The sequence below is a fragment of the Danaus plexippus genome, chromosome 14 (genome assembly GCF_018135715.1).
Source record: "Danaus plexippus chromosome 14, MEX_DaPlex, whole genome shotgun sequence".
In the NCBI taxonomy this organism is placed as follows: Eukaryota; Metazoa; Arthropoda; class Insecta; order Lepidoptera; family Nymphalidae; genus Danaus; species Danaus plexippus.
In genome coordinates, this window is record NC_083546.1 from 1,611,354 (window position 1) to 1,637,216 (window position 25,863).

Sequence of the window (25,863 nt, forward strand, 5' to 3'; positions counted from 1 at the left end):
TTTTAAGCTGTAAATATATTATTTCGGATATTATTTTTAAAATCTTCTTATAATTAAACATATTCACTCAAATATTTAAGAACAATGTTGTTGCTAACGTTCCCCGTAAACAATTTTTCGCCAAATGTCACATCATTCCTACAAACGAATTCAAAAAATTATTGTAATCATAACATACGATTTAAATATTTCAATTAATTAAATGACCCGTTTTTTATTTTTGTCCGCTGTTTCGAGTTGCTTGAAGATAAATTTTTCCACAGCTGCTATTAGTATGGCACTCCGAAGCGTAGACTTTGAAGTGTATGGCCGGGTTCAAGGCGTATTCTTTAGAAAGGTTTGTATGAAAAACTATTTTAATAAAGCACATTTGTGTTTTAAAATTGAAACTAACACATATTTTTTAACTATATATATCATAGTTATAAACAATCTCAATGATAATTATAACATAAAAAAAATAGTGTTTAAAAAAGATTTAAAATGGATTTAGAGTTCATATTGATAATAATACCATTGCTTATTATTTTAAAAATTTAACAGTTAAATATAATAAAGCCAATGATTTATGGGTATTACTAAGAATTGTAATCAATACATTATAGTTATACATGCCGGTACATATTATCATTACTTTTTGTAAGAGAAACACAAAATATACATTCATGTCTTCCCTTATAACATTTACCACTTCAGTGGAAGGAACGGCCTGTAAACTATTTACTGTAGCTGCTATTTTGGCAGCTCTAATTCTGTTAATACTCCCTTTAAGAATAGATTGTTGTATGGAATTAACTAGACAGTTTTATTTCTATTGTCTCATCTCCTTCTATCTCGAGTTTTCGATACCTATGTATAAATTAAAATAGACAATTTATGGGTTATGATCTTTAAGAAACAATATGGAACATCTCGTCTGCCAGTGATCACGGTTGCTGAAAAGTAACTGAAACATCAGGATTATGTAGTTTTTTTAAAATAATAAAATCCGCGTAGTATATCTGAAAAATATTAGTTTCATTTAAATGAATAAAACTCGCGAAAATCTTAGATCTCATAATATGGAACAGTTCTAATACATATTTACATATTCATTGACTGTCAAAGGTTCTTAGGACACCAAGTTCAATACACTAATTGTAACCAAGTTAATAGTGTGAAACAGATTTTTTTTGTTGCATAATTTCATTTCATACCATATGTAAGTTTTTTTGGGCTAATATCCATAGAATACGGTAAGACGAGCAAACCAATCATATGTGGAATTATTCTGTAGAAGTTTGATTCTACTCAGAGTGTAAGGGGTTGTCGATTTTTTTAATTTCATTCATTTGCAGTTCACAAAAGAGCAAGCAGAGAAATTGGCACTGAAGGGCTGGTGTCGTAATACTTCTCGCGGGACTGTCGAGGGACAGGTTCAGGGTCCGTCGGAAAAAGTCGATGAAATGTAAGTATGCATAACCAAAGGCTATTGTGACATACACTAGTCACATATGGAGAAAATATAAATTAATGTTTTTTTTTTTCACTTGAGTATGCCTGATTAAAATCAAATAAAACTCGAAGTTTCGATTTTATGAATATTGCGAAAAAAAATCAAGCAGAACATAATGCGCAGTATTATTTAATTAAAATAGTTAGGGAAAATTTACAAACAAAGTGATAATCATAAAGAGTGCTCAATACGTGTTCCTTGGAATCACTTTTTTGGTACCAAAAACTAGAACCAACTTTTTTATGCTATGGCTTCATGCGCACTGGAATCGAGGAAAGGGCGAACTTTCAAATTAATTTCACCTTTTCTAGGATACGACAATTTATGTCAAAGATACTATACTATTAAATAAAATTGTGTTTTCGATTTTTTTATCCCTTAATTTTTTCCATCAGAGTACGTACTCATATATAGAAATAAGTTTTCTTTGTTTGGCATTATTTTAAGTTAGCCCCTGGCAGTTATTATTCCATTAATATAATAAATAAGTTTGAATATAAAAGCTATCTTTGGTACGAAACTAATTAAAATGTTTGTTTTTTTTTTTTACTCCGCGTCTGTTTTCATTCTACTTTAGGAAAGTTTACCTATTATAACAGGTAAACTAATTATCTATTATCATTAATGTACAATATTTAAAAGCACATTATTATAGCATTAGACATACGAACTATTTACATGCAATAATATATATTTTTTATAAATAACATTGTAAACATCTATCAATATATTTTAAATTTTCAATACTCGACGATGTTGTTAAAATAAAATATTCTTAACATAGATGACCCTGAACCATTATTCTCCACGTAATTAACGTAACATCGCTTTTAAACCCAATACATTACTTTTCGTTAACATTTTCATTTGTCAATGAAGAATGTTACAAACGATTTTCGACAGTAAAACCTATTTCACGCAACTTTTTTTACAGTGAATGACAAAAAAAACAATAAAATTGTAAAACAGTTTCATCTCGTCTGGCCGTGATCACGGTTGCTATGGTAGAACCGATACGTGGCGTAAGATGTTATAATTAATCGCTTAAAGTATCCATAAAGAATAATTTTATTAATGTATGATGAGTTTGTCGGAAGTGCTTATACTCTTTTCAAGGACGGTGACGTCACATTTTTGACGTCACTTCCTCTATAATATCCTTGTCGATAGAATAAAATTGAACATTAAGTTTATGAAGTAGTCTTTATTGTTTCTGTGGCTAGCCGCAAACTGTCTTACCTTACAAGGATCGTTGTATTCATACAAATGTTTACGAAAGGAAAGCTTCTATGACTACCGTCATCATCAAAAAAAACTTTTTTATACAACTTTAATAACCGGTAATTCCCCCATCCTACTTAAGTTGTTGCGCTTATATATAGAAGAGAAAATAATATATCAGAATATGTATAAACAAAAAAATATAATGGTTTATAGTAGCTAAAATATGCCCTAATAATGGGACTTATTTCGCATCCATTTCGGTATCGAAATATTTTTTTAAATCCAGACTAACAAACATTTTAATTTTACTGAAACTGCATTTAAGATCACCACAATGATTGTATAAAGTCATATGGAATTTTGAACAAATATTTAAAAGCAAATAATTATTATAATTCTAAATACTTTTTCATTTCTGTTTTATCTTTTAAGTTATTTCATTACTCATTCGGATTTTTTATCCATAAATTATGCGTATCTTTCAGTTGAAGGCTTTAACTTAAGCACTCGCAATATCTGATACAAAGTACCTCAATTAATTTTGTACTTGTTTCTATCTGTTTATTTATCTTTCCATCAAAAATATATGGATGTTAAGATAACAATTACGTTCTAGTTACGTGAAAGGAAAATTAAAATGTACGTGCAGAATGAAAAATTCTTTGAAAAAAATCCACTAATGTATATGAATAATATTCATTCATATAATATCAGAGCTTTCACTCTCAATCACAGTAATATGTCTAATTAAAATATTTTATGTTTTCCCCGTTTTCCATACGACTGTTCAATATTCAATATCTTTATCTACGAACCAATACATTACCGCTATTTGCGATATTTATGAATATCAGTGCGCTTCACTAATGTACGAGTCACTTTCTAAGTGACAGTGAAATAAAATAAAAATTGCAAAATTTTTAACAGTAATAATTAATGTGCTATACGAAGTTTGCATTTACGATAATTCAAATTCAATAAATTTAAATGCATGCCTTAAGAATGTTTTAGTTAACGTAATATCAAAATACTGTTGCTTACCATTTTTGTTGGCCCATTTCCTAATTCGATTGAAGTAATACAAAGAGCTGGTCCTGCCAATACAAACATACCGATGTACAAGGCGGCTCAGAAATACGTGCAATTTTAGATACTACTGAATGTCTATGGGATGCTGGAAACCACACGGTTGATAAGAATGAGATCAAGCCTAGAAAATTGTTAGGTTTTTGAGAATTTATACATGCATTTAAAAAATCATAAAAATAAGTTCTTTTTCACTTAATTGGTTATGAATTAAAAAAAAAAAACTCTCATTAAGATTTTTTTCCTAAAATTGAAAAATATATTATGAACCTAGCCTGCCTATTTAACTGTATGTCTATAGTTAAAAATATTTCGCAATAAACTTATCTAAAGGTTTGATACAACATCAGATCTCGCTTTGAATTTATGCGTTCATTTATCACGTGTCGCATTACATCTAGCCGCGCAGTAGGGATAGATTACAAAGCGTTTAGCAGACCAGCTAAGCCCGATCATGTGTCATTCATATTTCCACTCATTCATACCTATAATTTGTGTTTATTAATCAGAGTTTTATTTCAAACATTTGAATTTTAATATATTTAAAGTATTCTGATGAGAATTTTAAAAGTCGACGTAAAGACTAGGGGAATTTATAAAAAAAACATGCCATATTTTTTTTTATACAATGCCAGAGAAAACCAATAAAATAAATACTAGTTATATTCTCTGTACATTTCCTTCAGACAATTATTATTATTATAACTCTTATCAAACCAACACACCCAGTACACTTTAATTCAAAGTGTTTGCTTTGTCCAATGTACACACATTTGTAATTGTTAACGCACTTTGTAATATTATAAGTGTCGGTAAGGATAACAAATGAATATTTTAAACGTTGTCGTATTTATAGGGAAATTTATTTATACACGAAGGACCTCATGATTACATTTCGTCAGTGTAAATTCTTATATAAAACGCAACAACGGTAGCTTAGAGAAACTAGCTTTTATCTTCAATGGCATTTATATTTCATATCTTCTTATATCAAAGACAGATATATTTTTTAAATTCAATATGCTTTGAAAATATTTCAAAGAGGTTCTATGTATGTATATATGAAACTATTTATAATGTAAATCGCGGTCAAATAGAACAGCAGATAAATAAAATTAATTCCCGGACGTGAACTAAATAGGTAAGAATCCTCTTTCATGATGAGAACGTACTAATGGCTGTCATTATGTTCACGAAGGCTGAATTCGGTGCTCCACCGTAATATTCTTTGGGGTGCAATTTCAGATGTGATGACCCCTCTGACCTAATTCAGTTATCAAATTAAGAGGCTATAATTGGAAAGTAAGACAAAACGTTTAAATTTTTGACCAACTCGAATATTCCTTGGGTACTATAAAGTATTATTCGTGAATTTTTATATTGCCAAATTGTATAAAATAAAACATATTTATCTGACACTTTTGACAGTTAGACCGTCGCGTCGTCGGATTACGCGTTTGCTTAAATTTTAGCCGATATTTCAAACTTTGGCAGGGCCTGAATATGATGAAATATGTTTTGCTTGATCTAATATTTTCGAATAAATTATTGCAAAACATTTGAAAATCATGCTGTCTTTTGATATATTTTTTTCAGGATGCATTGGCTAAAAACCACGGGAAGTCCGAGTAGTAAGATTGAAAAAGCAGATTTCAGAAACGGCAAAGATATATCCGAATACAATTTTAGCAATTTCGAAATTCGACGCGATGATTAGAATACATATATTTATAGTTTAGAATACTTATTTATTTAAACAAAAGACGAAGTCTTTTAATGACATTATTTCGATGTGTAGTTTGTTCCAAACAATGTTTTATTAAAATGTATGCTTTCAACTAATATTTTGTTTTATTTTTCACACGAAAGGGCTAATGTTTACAAATCTTTGGAGACGCATTTGATGCGAAAGTTTATTTCCCCAAACCATAATAAAAGATCCTCGTTCGTCTGTAATGAACATGTAAAAATTCGGACGCTTCGTCCATTATGGAAGCAAAGCCCACGATATTCATGGAACTGCTCTTAAAATAAAAGCGACTGGTTCTTGTTCCAACGAGTATTGCTTTTGATGTTACTCATATGAAACGAAATTCAGTAAAGCCGACATTAAACCATGATTTTCATGTTTATGGTTTAGAAGGAAGCGATTGACACAGATAGCTATATTTACTTATTCATGTTTTTGGATGTTAGGTATGTTTATGTATTACATTAACTAAACAGTAATAAATTAAAGGAAAATAATTTTTTTATATTGCCTCACTTTGTTTTATACTCTATCGCATGTCGCATTACAGCCAGTCCCGATGGAGGGATTAAGTAAAAAAAACAACCAAGACCAATATGGAGGCGCTAAAATCTTGCATCAGTTGACCCTTTATTATAAACATTCTCGGTCGCGATCCGCTTTTTTGTGTCTTTGATTAGTTATTTAAAAAAATATTTTTCTTAATTTTTTATATTAAAATTAATATGTATATCAGATTAAATGTATATGATGAAAAAAATTAAAAAGAATTTAAGAAATAAAAACATAAAAAATATATTTTTATTTTATTACACATAATATTATACGTACCTATAAGATACACCTATGTCGAAGTATCGAAAAGTTCTGAAAATTCGTATAATCAGAGAAAAAGTATGACCTACATCGTGATTTCATCAAATCTTACCCTTCTATTTACTTATATTATATTGTAGGTAGTATCTTTATCCTATCACATTACAAATGTTTAATTAATTATTTGGTATCCACAATCCTCTTATACGCCAGCTTACTCGAGTAAGAAATGTCTTGGGTGATATAACATCGAAAATGCAGATTAGTTACATTAATATATATTAATTAATTTATTATTATACTATAATATTTGTAGACATTCTCATTCTTATGTTATCTTAAATATAGCCACTATCACTACAGATTTTTTTTTTTATTTCAAGCATGTGCGCATTATTCTTACTAACTTGTAAATAAAATTCAACCGAAATTGTAAATTGTTGATTCAGGTTTTAGTTATTGTTAATGAAGAGTCATCAATGATGTGATAGCTTTCCAAAATATTTGAGAACGATAAATCATCTGTTAAGTGACAATGGACGACCTTGCAGGATTTTTACGAAGAGTTAAGTTCGAAGGGGTAGGAAATGATTACGTCCAAGTCAGTAACCCGGGCGTGTGTTATTGATGGGAGAGGGCGGGCGGGGTCGGTCGGAGGGAAGTGGGTCAGGAGGGGCGCGCAGCCGCGACACTGCGCCCTCAGCCTCCAGCCATGGCGGACGCTCCGCCCGAGGTCCTCGAGCTCAACGTCGGCGGCGTGCACTACGCCACTACTCGCGAAACGCTGTTGCTCGAGCCGGACTCGCTGCCGGCCGCCGCGCTCAACGATCCCGACCATCCGAGAGACGCTCGGGGTAGAATCTTCTTCGACCGCGACGGCGTCCTCTTCCGCTATGTATTAGATTATCTCCGAGACGGCGGCCTCGTCCTCCCGGAGTGCTTCCGCGAGCATAAGCGGCTCGCGCGGGAAGCAAAGCATTACAGACTGCTGGGGCTCGAGAACGCCGTCAGAGAAGCCGATCCTCGTCCACCGAACCGCGAGCGCGGCTGTATCACGGTCGGTTACCGCGGGAGTTTTGCTTTTGGACGCGACGGCCTCGCTGATGTCAAGTTCCGCAAGCTGTCGAGGATCTTAGTCTGCGGAAAGGTGACCCTATGCCGCGACGTTTTCGGAGAGACGCTGAACGAGTCTCGGGACCCAGATCACGGGCTGGCGGATAGATACACATCTCGCTTTTTCCTGAAGCACTCATTCATAGAGCAAGCCTTCGACATGCTTCAAGAGCAGGGCTTCAAACTGACGGCTAGCTGTGGCAGCGGAACGGCGGGAGGTGCAGCCGAGCTGAAACCAGGTGTAGACTCCGAGGAAAACCGCTGGAACCACTACAACGAATTCGTATTCGTGCGCGAATAATATCTCCTTGGATTGTGATACTGATACAGCTTGTGGCTTGACGGCTTCAGTCACCGATCGTGGCGGGTGAAAGGTTTCGTTTGGCGGAAGGTAAATCGACTTGATAGTTAAGTCTCGTTTTCTGTTACTTATACCTATCATTTAAGAATTTTCTTACGGAAATGTGTTCCTGATCTTATGCTCTAATCATCTGATTTATTTCGTTTAGAATATAACATTTACAAAGTTTAAGTATATTTTGAATAATATAAAATTCTATTTTAGATTCAACATTATAAAAAATAATTTATAAAATAAAATAGTATTATTAAAAAATGTTCTACATAGATTTAGATGTGTAGATAAAGCGAACTTAACTGTATTCATGTTATAAATAATTAAATAAAATTATTGTATTTAATATATTAGGTACATGTATAAATAACGTATGTAGATGTTACTCCCCTTTTAGAAACGATATGTATTGTAACAAACCTATTTCTAATGTATTATCTATTTTATAAATAATTTTATTGATGACGTAAAATGTATTTTGGAATTGCAAAAAAATTTTCAAATAAACTATCTCATTCCTATTTCACATGGAAGCTTTTGTATCTTAACACCTGATGTTACTTAGAAACTATAAACTATGTGCCACTCTTACGTAACTATTTACTTATATATTTATTTAAATATTTAATTATAAAGCGCGAACTAATAGTACCTGTTATAGTAAAGTGCTGGAAATACTGCCGTAGTTTAGGAAGTAATGTAAAAGTTTTCTAAACACATCTTGATGACTCGGTAAACAAAAGAATAGACGGGAAAGTTTGGGGGAAACGGTTCCTTAAACACTTTCATCTGTAGCCGAGATCTGTTTCAAAGTTCACTCTTATACTTACATATTTTGCGTTTGTCCTAACTTTTTTTGCAGATGAGTCCAGACGAATTTAATGATCTTAGCCATATCACTAGTATATTAGTATCATATATATACATATGTACACCCCGTTAATTTAAAAAAAAAATGTTGGCCAAATTTCTGTCTCTGTAGGCGGATAAGTAGGAAGTAGTCATCTATTAATTATTTAGGTATAGTTAAATGAAGATTGTTATTATAAAATATTTTAAAAGTCATTAGAATTCAACTATTAATGATTTTAGGATTGTTTGGGATAAATAGGCCATGATTTCGCGTGTTTAGTACCACGTAATGTGAACTTAATTATTACACAGAGTATAGACAATGCTGAACAAACTTAAACACGGCCTCGCTAAGGCTTATCACGCAAACTTTGCCGAAATTAATGGCAAAACGGCGGGTATTAGCCCTCCATCTACGGATGACAGTTTGAACTTTACACAGATAATGAATAAAACAAAAAAAAGGTTTTATATTTTTAAATTTATTTGAATAAAAAACTATTTTATTCTGTGGTCAGTGTCAAGACTTTGTTTGTAATATAATATTATTTTTAATTTGTTTTATCTGTATTTAATATATAGATATGTATATTTAATTTATACTAACAGTTACCGCACATAAAAATATGAAGTGTTTTTTTCTTTATTTAAATTAATTGGTGTATTAACAGAAATAAAAATGCAAAAATAACGAATATGTACTTTATATTATTTACGTGGCACATTATGTAAGCATTTCAGATTTAATACCTTAGAGTTTGGGATTAGTGGAATAAATAAATTTATTTGAAATGTAACAATTTGTTTTATTCCTTTCTTCTACACATGACTGCCTTCTAACACAGATAACAAATAATACATATTCTTCTAGAATATTGAGACAATTTTAGCTGGCGCGTGACGTAATGACCTAGTAATTAATGAAAAACAATGGCGGCCCTTGTTACTTGACAATTATTAATTAGAATTGGATTTTACCTTCAACGAAATAGATAATAAATGTTTGTCCATTCGTATACAAAGGATAATTGGAAAGGAAAAAAAACATTTTAAATGTCCTGTCCGTAGTTATCCAAGATTTCGTTTTTATATAGGCAAATAAAATGTGATAAGAATAAAAAGTTAATAAAACTTTCATGAATGTTAAGTGCACTTGATTGCGTCACTAACACGTGAATCAGAAGTGCGAAACGTATTGAATGAACTCTCATTCGTGGATATTATTTATTGAAGTACTCCAGTTGTGTGATTTTTAAAAAAATGCCCGTTCAATAAATTCGAAAGAATAAATCGAAGTCAATAGTTTGACGTGGCATTTAGCTCTACTGATTTAACGTAAAATTTTATATAATGTTATATAAAACCTTTTTTGTTGATAATAAAGTTTATTATATAGAAATCATATTCCTTTTATTAGAGTATAGAATAATAGAAATATATACGCTATATCACAATTACATGTATTACAATTTCGTAGTTATTTAAAATTTAATGAGTTCCCGCCCCACCATCACTGTTTTTAGGATAACAATGGAAAAGAATCTTAAGTTCTGTCTTTTGTGTTCCCGCTCGCGACCTCTAGTTCAGCAAAGATAAAGAATTACAACTAATTACAAGAAATAGATCTAAGAGACTATGTGATTTTTATTTTTATTGCGAGTAACTAGTTTAAATAAATTTAATTAAATATTCGATAGCTATAAACGTACATTGAACATAGTTATTAAAAGAGCGAGACTTAAAAAGTAAATATAGTAAAATAAAAAACAAGCTTTCATTGCATAATATCAAACTAAAAGAATTTTCCATATAGGCAGAAAATAATTACGAACGTAAAATATTAATATTATGAAAATAGCGTGGGGTGCTCGTTTCATGAAAAATAAGTCACAAAGCAAAATATATCAAAAACATTAGCTCTAATCCCCAAAATTATTTAATAAGTTTTATAATCTGTTTGTATTATCTCCGCTTGGGTTCACGGTTGCCCTTACAAACTTGTTACCGATTAAAAACTAAAGTATCTTTTATATGTTATTCTACTTTTTTATATAGACTGTAATAAAAGTACATCTTGATGTTCCAAAAGACTATATTCAGACAAATAACGCTCACATAAACAGCAATTTATAGCCCAGAACAACTTTAAATAACTTTGGCGACTTTAATACATTTTCTCATATACGTAACACTAGCAAAATGATCCATTATTAAGGAGACAATGTTCATTGGCTAGGAAAAATTCACTGATCCCTGTATATAAAATCCTTTGATGGAGGAACGAGTACATTAATCAATTTGCTGAGGTCCCTTTCAGCACATTTATAAGACCTGTAAGCTGAACACGTGTAGCTCTGGAATTGTTATTAATTTATAAATATGTCATGCTTACAAAGCAATTACCTATTATATCTATTGTCTACATCAGTTCAAAAGACAACACGCGCTCACTACATCTATAAATCATGCGAAGGCAGGAAAATTTAATATATAGTAACTAGTATTAAATTGTTGAACATCGCAAATATAAATCTACAATTCTTTTAGTTATTATAATATTTTACTCAGTAAATATTGCATTAAAATCTTATAACCAAAATAGTTAATGTATTTTGTGATGAAAAATGTTTTTAACTGTAGGTATGCGATCTTGTTTAAATGTTTACCGCCAACCAGTTAAAGCTATGTCATGTAAACATCTTAAGTGCAAAAGAAAAATCATTTCGGTAAGGTCTTTCGGCTTTATATGAAAAAACTTTGTTTTAGATAAACAATATTTTTTATATCAAAACAAGGAATTAGATATACATAGAGAGAATAAGCAATACGCTGAAGATAACTCTTAATATTAACAGACTATAACTTTATAGATGAATTAATCAAAATAACAATCTCACAGATTTTAAAAACTCCACAGATATCGCCAATGGTTATATTTCAATTATAAAATCGATTAAGAGTTATAAAATATTATTTAAAATGTAATAAAAAATATACAGCATATAAGGGATGTGACGAAACTTCTTAGCATTCCATGGATTCACCGTGCGGGTGCCGGGTCCATCGCGTTTCAGGGAGAAGAGCTTCAATGGTGCCTGGGACTTGTGACCCAGGTGTAGGTTTAAGGGGCCTCTATCCAACGCGCGTTAAACGCTCACCTTCACCGTCCAAGCTCGATACCAAACCAATTTAGAAAAGAACCTACCTGCTGCCTGCTGCCTTCGAAATACGTTCCAAAGATGAACTGATGTTAGTTCTGAACAGGCCCACGTATTTTAGTAAGTTGTAAAGAGTTTTAGCTGTTAAGTGTTATACCTCTCGCTCCCACTTGTCTATAATTCTGATGAACCAACGTTAGTACGTTTAAGTTCAAACAGAAGCTCTTGCAATACCAAAGCGTTAGGAAACAGTGCCGTTTAACAGGAACTTATACGAACGTTTAGTAGTTTAATCAACTAACAGGCGTTCTCCCGGAACACTATACATGTAATTACACCACAGATAACTACGCCTAACCCAAGTTTGTACCGTCACTACAGACGGAGCGTTGATAGTTTTTCATTTATTATTATTTCAATTAGTTTGAATAGCGAACTGGGAACGCTTCGTATATGACGATGCAGTACTTGTAGTAAGGATACTGATTCGTGACGAGTGTGTATTTCAAAGAGTCAAGGCTTTGTTATGACCCTGATATGTGAACATGAATTTCACGTACCTTACCATCTTAGGCGTTTTACTTTTTGATATTAACTGACTGTTCAAAACAATTACAGTATAAATTTTAAGATAAATATTCTTAAAGTGTTAAATATTTTATTACATCGTGTAGAACTATGAAGAATAGTGATCACAATTAAAATAAAAAATATAATGAGATCTAAGACATTCGTGGGTTTTGTTTATTTAAATGAAACTAGTATTTTTCGGATACACTACGTGTGCTTTATTTTTGTAAAAAAAACTACATACTCCCGACGTTTGATCGACCGTGATCAAATATAAGTTACATTCACATCTCGTCTGAAAAGTAACCGAAATGTAGTTAGACATGTTAAATTGTAGATATTACTTAATAATTAAACGAACATTAAATAAGAAAATTATTTTTTATGAAAATAATTATTTCTTATAAGGTGATAATAATTTATCGATTTTTATCGATTAAATCATCGTTGCAATTTGCGACCTTTGCCTGATGCAGTAACGCATGTAATTCTTACCACAGTAACACTCTTAAATTTCTTATTATCGTTATTTAAAACATATAATTAATTATGGAAGCTCAGTAAACTTAAATATGAGATTAGGTACATAAGTTACACACTCAGCTAATGGACGTTTTAAGATGGGGTAGCTATGGGTTGTATTGTGAAGAACACTCGTACGCCTCTCATACAATCTCCTAAACCTCCTTAAGATCTGTCCTTTGACAGTTGAGGATAAGAACTCGACCTTCTTAGAGCGTAGTCATCAACAATATTGTCATAATATTCGTGAACCCACTTATCTCATTAACTTTTCTACGTTTAATATATATCCAACGAGATCAAAAAAAAAATCAAATCTACATAAGTCGATATCTTTCGACTATATTTTACGTCACTCTCCAACCGTTACAATCTATTATTAATATTATTTTAATCAGAAACATTATTCAGAAAAATATTACACACGAAATAACGCTTAGAGCTAGTCATATATAATATAAATATATATACATTTCATTGATGCAAATGCTCCAGCTAATTTCGTACTTTTGGTAATATGAAGCATGCCCAAAAACACTCCAACAAAACAAATTGATAACTTTAATTACACATAAATACTTTGTAAAGAGAGTATCATAGCTACAGTTATATATTTTTTTGTCGAATCATACATTTCCCTGTCACTTACGTGTGTAGTCGTGAATATAACACGTTTTTTTTTCCATTTAAGAACATCTTACGTATTTAAAGCAGCAATAACTCTCATATCCGTAATCTCACCTACCTAATGTCGTAGTCCACAAAACATGAATGAATAGATCAAATTGGTTCTGTACTTATTATTATAATGTAATATTGTTCTGATATGACTGATAATTTGTACTCTTATATATTATTATTAAGGTGCTAATTGTTGCTATAAAATAACCAAAACGCCTAATTTAATAATATGTGCGAAGGTTTATAAACAAACTTTAGTCAAATCCGAAAAATATAGTTTCATAGACCTGTTGAATTCCCGCGCCTTTTGACTTTTTTGTTAAAAATGTTACATATTTTGTCGAACATTTACTTTCGTCTTCCTCTTGCTTCCAATTGTGTAATAAGTTAAGTAATTATTAATCAATAACACTTTTCAAATACAGTTTAATGATTCGAACGAGTTATTATGATCTGCATTAAGTAATGCACACATTTATCCGACACTTCTAGTTCACTAGTATAGATGCGTCACTTTCATATCTAGATATTATTACTTATTAGTACAGGGCCACGTATTATAGATGGCTTGCTTTTGTTTTCTTAAAAAAACAATAGATGGCACACTTCTAAGTTCTTTAATCTGTTAATATTGTGTCCTTTTTAATATGATTTTTTAATTAAAGAAGACGTAAAAATGATTTAAGAAAACACAATTTAGTATTTCAAAAACACATTTTTTAATTCTTGGTAATTTATGTTATCATTTCTTTGTAATATAATATCGCTATGAATTTTACTCAGTCATTTCTATAATAAATTTTATTTTTACCATTTATTTTTCTTTTGACAGATACCAACTGTGTACAATCAGTTTAGTCGAAAGATACAAATATAACCAAAAAATTTTCAACTTCCCTTGAGTTAGGTACCATCCTTTCGCCCCTTCCCTTGACAGTTAAGTCAAGTACAGATTTCCACTGGTTAATTTTCGTTCTGTGAACATATCCCAATTTTGAAAATCTGTGTATATATACTTGAACTAATAATTAAGTTTAATTTCATCCAAAAATGTAATACGAGTATGAAGAAATCTTAAATTTGAGCAAAGAGGTAAACTCTAATGGCCTTAGAAATCACGTGACCAACAAGATTTATTGTTTTAAATTATCTAACCTTTTTTTCAAATCTATACTACTTAATATGTTCCTATAGATGAGTGATGACTTTGCGTTGAAAAGTCTTGGAAATTATAAACTACTTACAGGACAGATTTTTCTTCACATTTTTCCGATAAATATTACGATATATCTAAAATATCTAAATCATCAACGCTTTATTTTAGATTATTCTAAACTTTTCAAAATTCAAATGTGCAAGTAACTACATATGAAAACGGTTTCCCTTTATGTTAAATATGCTAAATGATTAGTTTCACTATCAGTCTGATCTCCAAGTAAAAAGCCTGGTAATATCAGAATCATAAGACATCAAGAAATCCTTGGACAAGCCACAGTGTATGAAAAAAATAATCCTAGATTTTAAAAAAATTGCAGTTTAGTAGACTACTATAGACACTGCCATCTATCTTCAATTGTGTACAACTTAACTATAAGGTAACGGATCATCGAATATATAGATGGCGCTACATGTATAATTTTTCCTTAAGTAGTTTCACACCCCTAGACTCGTCCTAGAATTCTGAATTATGTATATATATTCTTAATTCTCAAAGAAAAGGACATCTAATTCTCTGTTTTTCACTAGCTTTTTATTGGTCTCATTGAATAATAAGTGATAATATGTTATTCATTAGTCATTTTACAGCTTTGAAGACAAGAAATCCATTGAGGCAAGAACTAATTATATATTATTGCAACAATCAAAAATTAATAACTACTCGAGCATACTATTTTGATACTCATTAATAAAAATCTTTATTTTATCAAAAAATGTTTTCTCAAAATCCATTAATAGGAATACTCTGTTTGTAAATATTTATTCCTGGTTGTAGTTGTATATGTTCTAAGTATTTAAAAAAAAACGGTCTTTAAATAGTAACTAGAAATCTTGTTATTATTTATATTATTTTTTTTATTATAGGTGAAAACTAAAAAAGTATTTTTGAAATTAAAGTTGTAGTGCAACTTCTAACAAAGTTGTGATAAACGTTTAACGCTCCAGGGGAGGGGGAATAGAAAGAGAGAGCTAGAGTGAATGGGATGCACTCTAACACAAGCATAATATATTTTGAGTAGTGAGCAATCTGCAATATTAATAAATTGTGTCTTAATTACTGTCTATTTCAATTATTTCACATATCCTTAAAAAAAAACACTGAGAAATGGAAAATTCCATTAAATATAGGGCATGGCACCTTACATGTTTTAAGAAAAAATAACAAATATACAGTTATACCTCTACTTGCTATGTATTATAAGCAATGGAATGATACAAACAGACAAATTTGGTATATATATATGTATATATGACATAATTGACACAAAAGGCAACAGTAAACTTTTATTAGAATTCATCAATTCATTGTTTATAAATATGAAAAATAGTTTAATTAGTGAAAAATAAAATCAGGCAACGGAATACTCTGAATCTTCCAATCCGATGACACCACTTAATTTACTCGCACATTTGTATTAATTAATAATATTTTGCTTATTTTTCAAAACACATGTATATGGATATACCTACTATTGAAAAATAGTCACAAGTAAAATACAATATTTACTAATTTCCATTTGTTTGAAAGTTATACATATATATATATATATAGTGTATGTTGAAGAGATTTTATATCACAAAGCAGGAAAATATCTTAAGCAATGTTTGGTAACAATTGGTCTACTAAATTAGAATTTTTAAAATTATAATGGTTCATTAACCTTAAATATATTATTTCTATAATACTTAAGTTCCTCAACACTTTCTTTGATATCATTCAAACATCTATGTTCAAACTTCTTTGTCGGTATCCTTGAATACTCCTTCGGGAACCACCTCTTAGCTAACTCCTTTATGGTACTCACATCAATAATTCTATAGTGCAAATAGTTGTTTAATTTCGGCATATATTTTTGTAAAAATAGTCTGTCCATATAAACACTATTTCCTCCTAAAGGGCACAATTTCTCAGGTACATGAGATTTGACAAAATTTAAAATGTCATTTTCTGCTTTCGTTAATGTTATTTGAGATTTTCGACAAGCCTCCGTCAACCCACTCTGTGAAAATACAAGTATATATATTTCTAATATAATATATTTCTCTAAGTGTTATCTCACTGTAATAAAAATATGAACATTATTAAGATACCTTGGATTTACATGTAATTATCATATCATAGAAGAGATTGTAAATCAAGCAAACCAATAATATCCAGGTTCACTTTGTACATTTTATGATTCTAGATTTTCACATTAATACTAGAAATAAATAATTTACCCAATCAGACTACATTCTTATGTACAATTCTGAAATATCAGTTATTTATTTGTTTAAATGATTACATTGGATACTTGTACATGTCATTGTGATTGTTAATTTTCGAATATAATATATAGTACTCAATATCTTGCTATGTTAACATATACTATATGTGTAACGTTACTCTATAATAAGGAACTATTGACAACAATACCTCACCATGTTGAGTAACACACCACTGATTCATATTATTCAATACTTCATCATCCTGATGTATGATTATATTAGGTCCTGTGCTGACAATATTTAAGTGTTCATCTGTTACAAGGCAAGCTATCTCAAGAATATGGTCTTTTTCAACATTGAGACCGGTCATTTCTAAATCGATCCAAACTATACGTTTAGCTTCACTCGTAGAAGTTTTTGGGACGTTAGATTTCATTCTCACGAAATAACCTTAAATGAACATGGTTGAATTATTAGTTTCAATGTTATATATATATTAAGGAGCTCTTACAGTTACTAGAGTTTGCTGCGTACTTTTTTATTTCTGATAGTTTAAGTGATAGTTTAATAAATACTTACTACTGGGTCTGATTAATGCACTTTTCGTAAAAAATGATAAATGATTATAAACACAATTCATAACAAACGAAATAAACCAATTTCGGGTATTCTAGAATTTCTTCTCTAAAAGCAAATACATATATATAATAATTCAGCAGTAAGTAAAAAACATCATAAAACGAAATCGCAAAGTACCTACTTCTTGTATTGATATAAGTTGCAACGTGCAAAATTAAATACTAATTTGACAGATGTCAAAGCTACTGTCAACGAGAGAAAACATAGCCATAAATCAGAAAATTGAGGAAACAGTAAACTAGAAGTTTAGTATTGTTATGAAAAAATCGAGCAGTTTTTATATTCATCATTTAGATTTCTCTAATCCCTAGTCCCAAATCCAAAGACCTTCAAATCACAAGTGAAATCAACGATTAGCGCCAGTTGAGCCCCAGCTCCTTGGCATATCAGAAGAAGGGCAGAAATAAGTTATAGGATTGTTAATCAAATGAAAGTTGTATGTTAACCTAAACGAAAGTTAATAAGCCTTTAAATTTTGTTTTTAAAAATAGAACCGATATTTTTACTGTTTTATAAAGAATGTCTCGATTACTCTTACCTTTAAACACCTACGAATCAACATTCATCATCTTAATGACCGTTGGTACTATACGATGTATCCCATCATCTCTTTAATGGTATTAAACTTCTGTTTAACATGTTTAGTGTTATAAATACAAAAATCTTTATTGATATGTAAGAATAAAATAACTTTTATTATATCATGAGTCTATTATATAATACATCATCTTGTTTTTAGCATAAACCTATAACCTATGTGCCGTAAATTAATATACATGACGTTTTAGACATCTTGTCTGTTTTACACGACATTGGCTGAAAATGATTTCAGCGGTTTTACACGGATAAACGTCACTAATTTAGAACTTGACGAATATTCTAAAAAATATATATATATATATAGATCACAAAGAATATAACATATCTTGTCTTAATAATTTATATAAATGGCTTATACCATTTATATTATTTATCATATTTTTCCTGCCATAATCATTTAATAAATAGAAATATTTAAATAAAACTCAAAAATATAGAGATGTCCAATAAATTCCTTGATTACGCTTAAAACTGTATTCACGGAAGATAATAAACAATTCACAGCCTAAATATATTTTTATTGAATTAGCAATGTTTGAATAAATAAATATATAATTTGTATTATAGGAAAACAATTATAATAAAAAAAAAATATTAAAACTGCAATTTCAAATTCTAAATCTTATGTAACAGTGCGAAAATTTTTCACAATTGCACAATATCAAAGGTAGTGTTTTTAAATCAACATAGTCCATAAAACTATATAATAAACTATATAGCTAATTTGTATATAAATATTTTGTTATTTTAACACTTTTCTATAATAAGCAGTTCTAACTATTAGTATAAGTAGGTAGGTATGTAATAACATATTCAAAGTAACTCTTACATTAAAAAAAACTATGAAGAATATTAGTTCTTCGAAAGGAAATAAGTACATAATTTTATGGCTATGTAATATAAGACTATCGTGCTATATATTGAAATAACATTGAAGAACTTTATTTTGATTTTAAACCTATAATTAAATACTATCATTTAGAAAATTGTGTTCTTATATTATTTATGAGGTCATGAACGAGTAGTCCAGTTTTTTTTATATATAGTATAGTATAATTTAGTATTAAATTGAATATCTTTACTAAATAAAACAACTATTTATTTGAAATTCAATATAAAAAATATGTATTACTATAATTTTTCGGTATTTTTCTGACTTTTACATTTTATATAAAGGGAAAAGTTTTTTCTTTTGCAAAAATACTAAATATTTGTTCGACGTAATATACAACCTTTCTTATTTTTAAAATACAGTTTTGAAAAACAGATTAAATATATGTGTTAAAGTGTCATCTTTATATTTTACAGATAAAATAATAATGCAATTATTCTTCTAGATTGTCATGGTGCCTAAAGGTTGATTTTGTTTTTAATTTTCCTAATTTTTCTATTATTAAAGATAAATACAGCAATAATGAATAGAATTGTATTAAATCAATGTCGGTGTTTAAAAAAATCGGGTATGTATTTATATATGGAATTTTATTACAACATTAACATTAAAAATATATCTTTATAACCTTTAGTAATATTTGATTGATTGTACTATGACTTCATCAATGTATATAATTCGTTGTTGATGAAATAATTTGGATTTTAAATATATAAACAAAACTTGAGCACATGCAATGCAATTTTAGATCTTTTGTAAGCAACCCTTTTGTTTACATTGAATATCATTTATAAAATAAAATCACATGGTTATTTTACTATAATACACAAATAATTTTACCGAACAGGCTCTTAAAATATATTTCATTAACTTTCCTTATCCTCCCGAATAAAATTTGTAAAAATGGTTTATGTAGATATTATAAATGTGTTTTGTAACATTTCTAGTTAGTGGAAAATTTTCGTGGAAAAAAAAAATTATTTGAAAAATTGTGTTTCTTATTCCAGCTCTACTATGGGAGACCAGACAATATCAAAACTTTCCATATATTGCTCTTTCAAGGTCATTATCATATTACACAACCCAACCTATTGGATTGCAACATGATGTGTCTCAGAAGATTTTTATTAAGAAATACAATCCCTTGTGGGTGAGATCAATATCCACTAGTAAGTATTACTATGAGAAGGAACCACTTAAGCCATCTTCAAAAGTCGAAGCCACCGTTGAGACAATAAAGAAGGGAATCGAAGAAAGTGAGAAGTTACCTAAAAAGGTGGAAAAGAAAAAAAGCCTGAAAGAAAGAATTATGGATGAGTTGAGACATTATTATCATGGTTTCCGCCTGCTCTTTATTGAAATAAGAATATCAACTACTTTGCTCTTCAAGATTCTGAGAGGTCACTCGCTGACACGAAGGGAACATAGACTCTTAGTTACCACTATAGGGGATCTGTTTAGAATGGTACCTTTTATTGTTTTCATTGTGGTGCCATTTTTAGAATTTGCTCTGCCGGTATTCATAAAATTTTTTCCAAATATGCTACCATCAACATTTGAAAGTCGCAGTCAAAAAGAAGATAAGCTGAAGCAACATTTGAAAGTTAAATTGGAAATGGCAAAATTCTTTCAAGAAACCTTAGACCAGATGGCACCACAGGCTAGTAACAGGCATTCAGAGCTGGCTAAGGAGTTTTCAAGTTTCTTTAATAGGATAAGGACTTCAGGTGACGTGGCTACCAGTGAAGAAATAATGAAATTTTCGAAACTATTCGAAGACGAAATCACATTGGATTCACTCCAGAGACCTCATTTGGTGGCTTTGTGTAAAGTGTTAAATGTAACCACTATCGGTACAAGTGCTATGTTGAGATTCAATTTGAGAATGAAATTGAGATCTTTATCTGCGGATGACAAGATGATTGCTAAGGAAGGTGTTGATAGTTTGAATTTCAGCGAGTTGCAACAGGCTTGCCGAGCGAGAGGTATGAGAGCATATGGTGTCTCTGAAGAGAGACTACGGAAGGAATTACATAATTGGTTGGATCTGTCATTAAATGAGAGGGTACCACCATCACTGTTGCTGTTGTCCAGAGCATTAATGGTTCCCGAACATGTGCCAACAACATACAAGTTGAAAGCTACCATTTCCGCACTGCCTGAGCAAGTCGCAACTCAAACTAAAGCTGCCATTGGTGAAAAGGAAGGCAAAGTTGACTTCAAGGTTCGCAATTTCATATAAATACTTATTACTAGATGTTCATATTAAATTTTCACATTTATTTTGTTAACAAATATTTTTATATTTTCAGGCTAAAGCGGAAGCTATTAAACTTGAAGAAGAAAAGATTAGGGAAGAGAAAAAGGAGATGCAGGAAGCCGAGCTCGAGAAACAGTTGCTTGAGGCGAAGAAGAGAGAAAAAGAAGAGCTTAAAGACAAAGCACCGATTATTGATGATAAAAGTACTCCTGTGATGGTGGATCCAGCGCCAGTGTTAGCCGTAGACCTGCCTAAAATAAAATCCGAAGAGGGCTTGTCAGGCAAAGATATTGAAGTTATTGAAGATGCTCTAGAAAAATTAGGTAAAAATGGCAAAATGCCATTCGGTTTTGAGGCCAAGGCAGGCCAATATTTCTTAAATATTAACAAAAATAGATTTCTCTGAGTAGTTTGTAGAGTTCATTACCATTCTAATTTTATATTTTTCTGTATGAAAACATACTATTGTCTTATAAACATCACACTTCCTTTAAAGTATGTGGAATATTTATTTCCAAAGAAACAATAATAATTGCATATAAGATAGACAAAAGTACTGTAATATTTATTAAATAATATATTACTATTTTTAATTTAAATTTATATGTATCTGAACAATAAGTAGTAAAATTTGTGAAAACGATTTTTCTATCACTTAATACTTATTTGTATAAATGACTAATATACAAAAAAATATGTATTTACAGCTCAACAGAAGAAATCTTTACTACTAGAGAAAGAAAGTATTCAAGAACTGAAAACCGAATTGCTCGATTACAGCGAAGATGTTAAGGAAATGCAGGAAATTGTAAAAACAAAACAGGCTGATATTAAATTAACCAAGGGCGCAAGGAGGTTTGTATACAATATATATTGCTAGAGAACTAAAATTATATCTAAAAACATACAATTTTATATAACATTAATGAGCTTAGTCATATTTTTCTATTCTTATATGAAAATCCAATAATATTATTTAATTAAGCCGCAACATGTCATAATAACAATATTTTTTTCTTTACAAAAATTCATATTCACAAATTCTTTTAAAGTAAACATAAGTGTTCCTCTAAATTGATAATCTGTTATTGTAGCAATCAAATTAAAGTTGACCTAATTTAACTTAAAATAATTTAAATCAAAACAATCATAATCTAAAGGTATCCGAAGTGAAAGTGACCGATATATCTATGTATCTATGCAAACAGACAATTTTTGATTTTATTTCCATTAATATAAAGACTATATTCTGATAATAAATAAACAAGTTTGTCACCTGGAACAAAATTTATCATCAAAATTGTTTTGTAATCGACACACACTATCTCAAGGCTGTGACCTTGAGTTTCAATTTGTTTGATAAGTGTTTCATGAATAAATTTAGCACAGATAATATAAATAGCACCAAAGACAACTTCTATATACATTGAACAGATATAAATAACATTTTTAATACCTTATTTCTTATAAATAGATTTTTATTTAGTTTAAAAATATATATACGTTTACAAGTTCAAACTTTTTTTTCAATAAAATATGTGAAGTGTACTTTTTTGATTGTAACTTGCTTTCGTTACTTTAAATAGCTGTCATAACATTATTTTTATTGCACTCAATATTGGAATGACTAAGTGTTTATTTATTATTTTTTTTTATTAATAAATGTTTATTAAAAACTATTCACTAGATTATACCGAGCCGTGAACAACATGATTGGCAAACTCGACGCCGCTCTCATAGAACTCGAGAATAAGGAGAAAGAATTGAAGACTACATTAGAACAGACCAAGCATGAGCCTAAAGTGGCCAAAGAACAGTTGATACAGATCGATGAACTCATGCATTCCATAAAGAGTTTACAGAAAGTACCGGACGAAGCCAAACTGAAACTCATACAAGATGTACTGGGACGGCTGGACGATGACTTTGATGGTCAACTGAAGATTGATGATGTTTTGAAGGTATTTTTTCCATTTATCAATATATTTAGGTGCATCTTTTGGAGGCATTGCATCTGTATCTACTTACATATGTTGAACACTGCAAAAATATCAATACATTCAAAAGTTAACTGAAAGCATGCATGCATAAACTTCAGTTTTACTTTGTATATAAGCATGTACGTATATGATACAAAGCAAGGAATAATGTTAACGTCCTGGCTCAACAGAAGTAAATTTAATTGCAATGCAATTACAATAAGAGATACTATATATCTCATTTTAAATGAACTATTATTTAGACGGAACAATATATATACAAGGCAATAAAATGATGTGTAGAAAAAAGTTACAAGGGAGAATATTACAAATGGGATTATACATGAAATATAAAAAAAAAACATCACATTTACTTTGTGATATAATTTTTATGTTCAAGTAAAAACAATGAATTTCGACAGTATTTTATAAAAAGTATTACAATAAACAACTTATATTCTAGATGCTTGAAATAATCGGCAACGAAAATGTGAATCTATCGGAGAAACAGATGCAAGAGTTGATAGAACTTTTGGATAAAGAAGAGATATTAGAAGTGGAGAGTAAAATACAGAAGGCGTTAGTTAAAGCAGCTACTGCGGCCAAGGAACAGGATAAAAGCAACGAGTCTGATGGAAAGGTATAATATATATATATAATAAAAAGTTTGTAGAGTTATATGCAAGTTGTGACAGGAAATATAGATATTTGTTACCTGTTACTGCTTTCAATTCAAATGACAAATAAATTTGAATTTCTTTTCCAATGGAATTTTTACTTTATTATATCATAATGATCGGTTTAATTTCAGCTTTGTTAATACATGTCTTTGTTATTACCGATTAATTAAATAATAAATGTCGTTCATCAGAACCTGTTTGATATAATCCGGGAAGCTCAGAAGAGGCGGGAGATGAAAAAAGCTGAAGAGAAATTTGCTGAAGGCGGAACATTACCCAAGAGCGAGGATGTCACTAAACAAGACAACAAACGGCCAGACAACCCTTAAAGAAATATACTCTGTTTCTAAACATTTTGTAATTATTGCTAACAGGTAATATCTAGAAAGTATATAGGAGTAATTGTTGTAAGCGGTTCGGTTATAGTTTACTTGTGCGCATTAAAAATACATAATGCACCTGTTATAGAAACGGAGTTATATTTTTGATAATAACTGCTAGTGAATATGTAAATAAGATTTAATTTCCCTATACTTTGTGTCCTGTTGATTTGTAACGCAAATGTACAAGGATGTGTCTTGTTTGGGGCGTTTGTTTGTGCTATGTATCATATGACAATAACATAGGTAAACATCTGATTGAAATAGATTTTTTTTTATTAGAATTAAAGAAATTCATGGAACTATTGTCTCCAAATGCCCTCTACCATTTTATTTCTATAATAAGGTCTTACAGGATATTTATTGGACAAATTACCGTGTTACCTGTGACTTAGTAGTTTGTTATAAAAATCATCAGTCGGCTGTATATAAGAACAATTATAATTCCAGATCATACAAATTTACTGTTGTTGAATATTTATTAATTCATTTTATTTTTGTTTCTTCAGAGAATTATTGTTATTGAATATGCATTTCTGTGATTGATGTTCACTAAGCTTATTTTTAATTTATTTAGTTTAAATGTATTAGCACAAATTGTATTATCCACCTGAACACCAATATTTATCTCTACTCATTACTCCATACTGTTATAGATTACAAAAACATACAATATCTAGTTATTTTATTCATTTCATTGTCCAATACCTACATTGTACTATGTTCATAGTAAAATTGGCTGTTGTATGCTATGACTACATTAAATTATAAGTATATTTAATAATTAAGTTCTCCTAAATAGTACATTGACACAACTACTTATAAATGCATGTGATGCAATTTTTGTAAGATATATGAGTATGCATACCCAAAAGATGTATATTACATTTATACTTACAAAGCAAAATATGGAAATGTAACTAATTTCATTGTCGTATAGATTTGACACTGTAAAGATTAAGAAAATACAGTTGTCATGTGATTAATTTGTTTTATTTACCTACTGAATGAGAATATGATTTTAAATTGCATTTAATATCCTCCCAAATTTTACACAAAAATATTTCAATATGACCTGATTCTATCTATAAATATGTTCTATAGCTTCTCAAAAGTATATGCTTTTGAATTTTCCTCATACGAGTACAATATAAAAGTGTATTAATATGTGAATCCTTTTAAAATTATAAATTTGTGTTTTAGAATTGCCGAGGAATGTTAAGAAATACATTTTAATGTGTTTGATTTTCCCGGTTTAAACATAGCGCGAAATATTTCACGAAAACCATAGACAACGATTTGCTATTGGTTCAAATTGTACAGAATCCTCCAATAAATGGCTAGGAAAACATTTAGACGAATCCTGAACGACAATTGATGTAATC

At 30.0% G+C, this 25,863-nt stretch overlaps 4 protein-coding genes across 7 annotated transcripts; 3 read left to right on the forward strand and 1 right to left on the reverse strand.

Moving 5' to 3' along the window:
- The first annotated feature begins 127 nt into the window (after positions 1-127).
- LOC116769728 (acylphosphatase-2-like) lies at positions 128-5,647 on the forward strand. The gene is made up of 3 exons (XM_032660914.2): positions 128-337; positions 1,338-1,447; positions 5,402-5,647. The coding sequence occupies exons 1-3, from the start codon at positions 203-205 to the stop codon at positions 5,520-5,522; spliced, it is 366 nt and encodes a 121-aa protein (XP_032516805.2). The 5' UTR covers positions 128-202; the 3' UTR covers positions 5,523-5,647.
- A 696-nt stretch (positions 5,648-6,343) lies between these two features.
- Positions 6,344-9,485, forward strand: LOC116769603 (BTB/POZ domain-containing protein KCTD16). Its single transcript, XM_032660743.2, is given in 2 exon segments — positions 6,344-7,031; positions 7,034-9,485. Coding segments are annotated over 2 exon segments (825 nt in total). The 5' UTR covers positions 6,344-6,958; the 3' UTR covers positions 7,786-9,485.
- A 6,330-nt stretch (positions 9,486-15,815) lies between these two features.
- Positions 15,816-18,444, reverse strand: LOC116769730 (oligoribonuclease, mitochondrial). 4 transcript variants are annotated; one of them, XM_032660915.2, is made up of 4 exons: positions 17,809-17,847; positions 17,628-17,732; positions 17,257-17,498; positions 16,112-16,840 (listed from the first exon to the last, which is right to left on the reverse strand). In XM_032660915.2, the coding sequence occupies exons 2-4, from the start codon at positions 17,686-17,688 to the stop codon at positions 16,484-16,486; spliced, it is 660 nt and encodes a 219-aa protein (XP_032516806.2). In that variant the 5' UTR covers positions 17,689-17,732; positions 17,809-17,847; the 3' UTR covers positions 16,112-16,483. The 4 variants fall into 4 exon arrangements, with proteins under 4 accessions (XP_032516809.1, XP_032516808.1, XP_032516806.2 ...); XM_032660918.2 differs by lacking the exons at positions 17,628-17,732; positions 17,809-17,847 and adding an exon at positions 18,226-18,444 and having other exon boundaries at positions 15,816-16,840; XM_032660917.2 differs by lacking the exon at positions 17,628-17,732 and having other exon boundaries at positions 15,816-16,840; positions 17,809-17,871.
- Positions 18,445-19,608: 1,164 nt separating this feature from the next.
- On the forward strand, positions 19,609-25,460 carry LOC116769443 (mitochondrial proton/calcium exchanger protein). Its single transcript, XM_032660539.2, has 7 exons — positions 19,609-19,747; positions 20,187-21,403; positions 21,492-21,762; positions 22,147-22,294; positions 23,127-23,400; positions 23,882-24,058; positions 24,290-25,460. The coding sequence occupies exons 1-7, from the start codon at positions 19,702-19,704 to the stop codon at positions 24,425-24,427; spliced, it is 2,271 nt and encodes a 756-aa protein (XP_032516430.2). The 5' UTR covers positions 19,609-19,701; the 3' UTR covers positions 24,428-25,460.
- Positions 25,461-25,863: the final 403 nt, after the last annotated feature.